Source organism: Rhinopithecus bieti, unplaced genomic scaffold, assembly GCF_001698545.2.
Source record: "Rhinopithecus bieti isolate Rb0 unplaced genomic scaffold, ASM169854v2 scaffold_4654, whole genome shotgun sequence".
NCBI classification, from domain to species: domain Eukaryota; kingdom Metazoa; phylum Chordata; class Mammalia; order Primates; family Cercopithecidae; genus Rhinopithecus; species Rhinopithecus bieti.
The window spans coordinates 968,904-973,206 of record NW_016804499.1 but is presented as its reverse complement, the minus strand read 5'-3'; the positions used below and the strand labels follow the sequence as shown (position 1 = coordinate 973,206).

General features: G+C 50.8%; 1 protein-coding gene across 1 annotated transcript in view; it reads right to left on the bottom strand.

Moving 5' to 3' along the window:
• GNAL (G protein subunit alpha L) overlaps positions 1–4,303 on the bottom strand; it is a 206,115-nt gene that overhangs the window by 16,376 nt on the left and 185,436 nt on the right. The window contains 1 exon segment of the mRNA XM_017868805.1: positions 1,629–1,683. Within this exon segment, the coding sequence (XP_017724294.1) occupies positions 1,629–1,683 (55 nt within the window).

Here is a 4,303-nt window from a genome sequence, read left to right as displayed (position 1 = left end):
AAAAAAAAAAAAAAAAAAAAACAGACGAATGTTGTTTTATCCTCCAGAGAAAGCCACAATTAATGTGTTGGTTTGGCCCTGAGAGACCTGATAACTGTCCTTTTAAGACTTAAAAAAACTCATGTCTCAAAGAATCTTACTGACATATACCTGACAACCACAGCCAGGGCATCAGCATTCCAGAGGGACACCCCTGCCAGTGCTCTCACGATGGCTTGGGTGAGAAACCAAAGGAAGTGTAACTGCACTCAGAAGTCTTCAGCCTTATGAACTGGATGCTAGCTGAGTTCATTTATTCTCTCTTCCCTGCACATTTCTATTTCCTCCAAGATAAAAGATGTGGTACCCCGAGGGGACGAGAAGGCCTCACCAAGCTGGCATCGCTGGCACATTTGGCAGATGTCAGGGTTTTTTTTTTTTCTGACCACCAAATCCATGTGCTTTTAAGGAAGCAGCCACTCCGTAATAATTCTGGAACGTGGGAGGTGGTCCTGCCATTTTAGTATAATGAGAACTGTTTAGGACAGGTGAGTTAGTTGAGGGACTGACTCAAGACGAGGAAGCTTCCACTGCTTTGTCAGATAATTTCAAACTCTCAGGATCAGCCTGAGAGAGAGAAACTTCATGGGAGAGAGAGCAGCTCAGGCCTCAGACCTTCCACCTTGGGGGCCCAGGGCCAAGGCCTTGCAGGGAATACAGACTCTGGGGGAAGTTTGGAGAGTGTGGTTTGAACAGAGAGACCCCTCTAACTTCCTTGGGGTTCACTGGCTCTAGAAGCACCTGAAGGCTCCTGAATTGAGCAATCTGGGGGCTCTCCAAGTCTCTGCAGCTGCCTGAGGGTCAAAGGGGCACGATTCTCTCTCTGCTATTTAAAAATTGGTGGAGTGGGCTGGGCACGGTGGCTCACGCCTATAATCCCAGCACTTTGGGAGGCCAAGGCAGGTGGGTCACTGGAGGTCAGGAGTTTGAGACCAGTTTGGCCAACAGGGCAAAACCCTGTCTCCACTAAAAATACAAAAATTAGCTGGGCGAGGTGGCAGGCGCCTGTAATCCCAGCTACTTCGGAGACTGAGGCAGGAGAATCGCTTGAACCTGGGACGCGGAGGTTGCAGTGAGCAGAGATGGCGCCATTGCACTCCAGTCTGGGCGACACAGCAAGACTCCAACTCAAAAAGACAAAAAAAAAAAAAAAAAAAAATGGTGGAGTGCTTTTTTCTGGCTCAACCCAAAAGGGATGCTCTGGGTCACACCTGGAAAGTTCGCTGGGATATGGGACTCCCCAGGCCCGGGGCCAAAACAGAATGGGCGTAGTTTATGAAGCCAGGAAGTAAAGACTTGGCTTTCCTGAGGACAGCTCCAAGAGGGACAGGAACAGCACGTTCCTTGTCTGCAGATAAACTCATTTGCATACTGGCAATTTTGAGAACCACTTAAGTGCTAGAGTCAGGGAAGCAAGGCACAAGGTCTGATGACCAATCCACGCACGCACACAGGGCAGTACAAACGATGTGCAAAAAGTAGGTAACTTAAGGATTTTTCCTTAATCCATTCTGAAATAATCATTAAATCATATTGGAAATGAATCTCACAGTTTCTGGTGTGCGGTGGGGGACCCTAATTCCACATACCTGGTCTGTGGGTGTGTAGTCAACCAAGCTGACGCTGTCGATTCTTTCCAGGAAGCTGCAAAGAAAGCCAGCAAGGGTTGAGGCCTGTTCTCAAGTCACTTTTTCCTGGGGTTGGGGGGAAATTAATGGGACATTTCACCCAAGTACAGCAAGGATGGGGCAGGCCAAGAAGCTGTCATGAGTTCTTACTTTGTTTCCTGAATTTGTATCTGTCTAGATAATGCAACATTCTTGACCCAGGGACGGAGAACTGCATTCTTTTTTTTTTTTAATGTTGCCTTCCCTCCCCTCTCTTCTCCACCGCCATAGGGCTGGGGGTGGGGGCTACTCAGAAACTGGGAGAGAGCATGGAGCCTCCCCTCCAAGGCTAAGCGAGTACAAGAATGTGTTGCAATGTAAACAAAACACGGAAGGTGATAGATGTTCCTTTAGTGTAGGTTCCTAATCAAATACAGAAGTTTGTGTGTGTGTGTGTGTGTTGTGTGTGTGAATATGTGTCAGTGACGAGTGTGGAGAGCGAGGATGTGGTGTGCAAGAGGAAACGTGTAAAAGTGAGTGTAAGGGTGTGAGAGTATGTGTGGACAGTGTGCGAGAGTGAGAACGTGTGTGTATGTGAGTGTGTGTGCCGGCAAACCCGGTGATGCCTGTTGGTGTCAGATCTGCCCGGTGCCCTCTGTGTTCCACGCAAGGCAGGGCGAGAGCCTAGGAAAGCTGTGCACCGCTCTGGGGTGACGACCCTCTTCCAGGCTGTTTCTCCAGCTCTTCCGCTGGGAGGCACCGAGTTCCCTCTCCCGAGTGACCATCGCCCCTGCACAGGCCTCCCCCGCCCTCTCTGTGTCAGCTTGGCTTTACCAAGACATCTCTCCAGGCTGCACAGTTCCCACTGAGTCTTGGTTGATCTGCTGTTATTTGTCTCCTCCACTAACATGCGAGGCCCTCAGGGCAGGTTTCTGTCTTGTCCACCTGGGAGTCCCCAGCACCTAGTGCAGGCCTGGCCCCAGTAAATATGGTGGAATGAACCAGTGTCCTCTGTCCCCTTCTTCCATGGCTGGGACAGGTGACCATTGAGGGCTGAGAGGCTGGGCCTCCCGGGGATGAACAAGCACTGGGGATGGGTTAACTGGTGAGCAGAGGACAATTCAGGAGACAGAGGGGCAGCAGGGGCTCTAGAAGGAAGAAGGAGAGCGAGCAGGAGGGAGGGGTCGGGGCGGTCGAGGCTCTCCGTTGGCACTGACATTGATGGGAGGCCCTGGTACTGAGGAGCAAGGATAGATGGCCTGGAGGCTGTGCTGGCTCCCTGCCTGCCATGCCAGTTGGCTGGCTCTGTGTCTGAGTAGGTAGAGGCAGCAGCCATGTGCCCATGAGCATTTCATGCAGCGGAGGGGATGTTGCCTCCTCATCTCCCCATCCTCCTGCACCAGCTCCTCTGCAGGCGCCTGTGAACCTCCGTGTGGGCAAGAGGGAGACGAAAGGGTTCAGAGCACAGAACACCACCCCAAAATGTGCCCTTCGGCATGCTGACTAATTGCAGCTGAAGGCACCTGAGAAGCGTCAGGTACAAGGCTGGCGGGCTGACCTCCCTCTGTCCCAAAAAGCGGGTCATGAAATTTTCCATAAGAAACGTGCCTGCCCTGTACCAGGAAGAGGAGAGTGTTCTTATCACCAGGGGCTGGGAGTCCACCCCAAAACTGATCTGTACAAACCCACCAAAATAACCCTTGTCTTTCTAGTCACTGCCCCCAGTGACTGCCCCTAGAAACGTGAAGCTTTCTCCTTTGTCACTTCTCCATACGTTTATCTTTTGTTAAAAGGGTGTATTAGCTCTCAGTCCTGACGGCTTCTTTGGGTCTTCATTTTTCTTATGAAAGTTCCCGTGTGCATGTAAAAATATTAAATAAAATGTGTATGCTTTCCTCCTGTTAATCCGTCTTTGTTGGTTCACTCAGCTACACAACCTAATGGGAAAGAGGGAAGTTCTTTTTCTTTCCCTACAAAGGTCAAAAGGGGTCCATTTTAGGAACCACTTGGCCAAAGACAGTAAGACTGCATAATTTCCTTGGCCATCTTAACTCCTTCCTTTTGGAAAGCTGGAGGCAGTCCCTAGTGGCCAGAACTGAGGCCTGGCCGTGGGATGACATTTTGGCAGCCTTCATCCATGAACCTGGGTTTGACACCCCCAGGGCAAGCAACCCAGAAGCAGAATACACAAAGGGGCAGGAGTGGAACTGCTGGTGTTTGGGATGGCCTTTCATAGGGATAGGAAGCAGTGGGGGCAACTGTGACCTCAACGGTCATGAATGAGTCATTTCCCTGGAATCTAGGGAAACAGGCTATGGGAGTGGTGTCTGTAACTGCATTGTCTGGTACGCAGTCATGAAAGAACGTCGGCCGGGTGCAGTGGCTCATACCTTTGATCCCAGCACTTTGGGAGGCCAAGGTGGGTAGATTGCCTGTGGTCAGGAGTTCAAGACCAACCTGGTCAACATTGTGAAACCCTGTCTCTACTAAAAATACAAAAAGTAGCCAGGTATGGTGGTGCATGCCTGTAATCCCAGCTACTTGGGAGGCTGAGGCAGGAGATTCACTGGAACCCAGGAGGCAGAGGTTGTAGTGAGCCGAGATCATGCCACTGCACTCCAGCCTGGGCGATACAGTGAGACTCTGTCTCAAAAAAA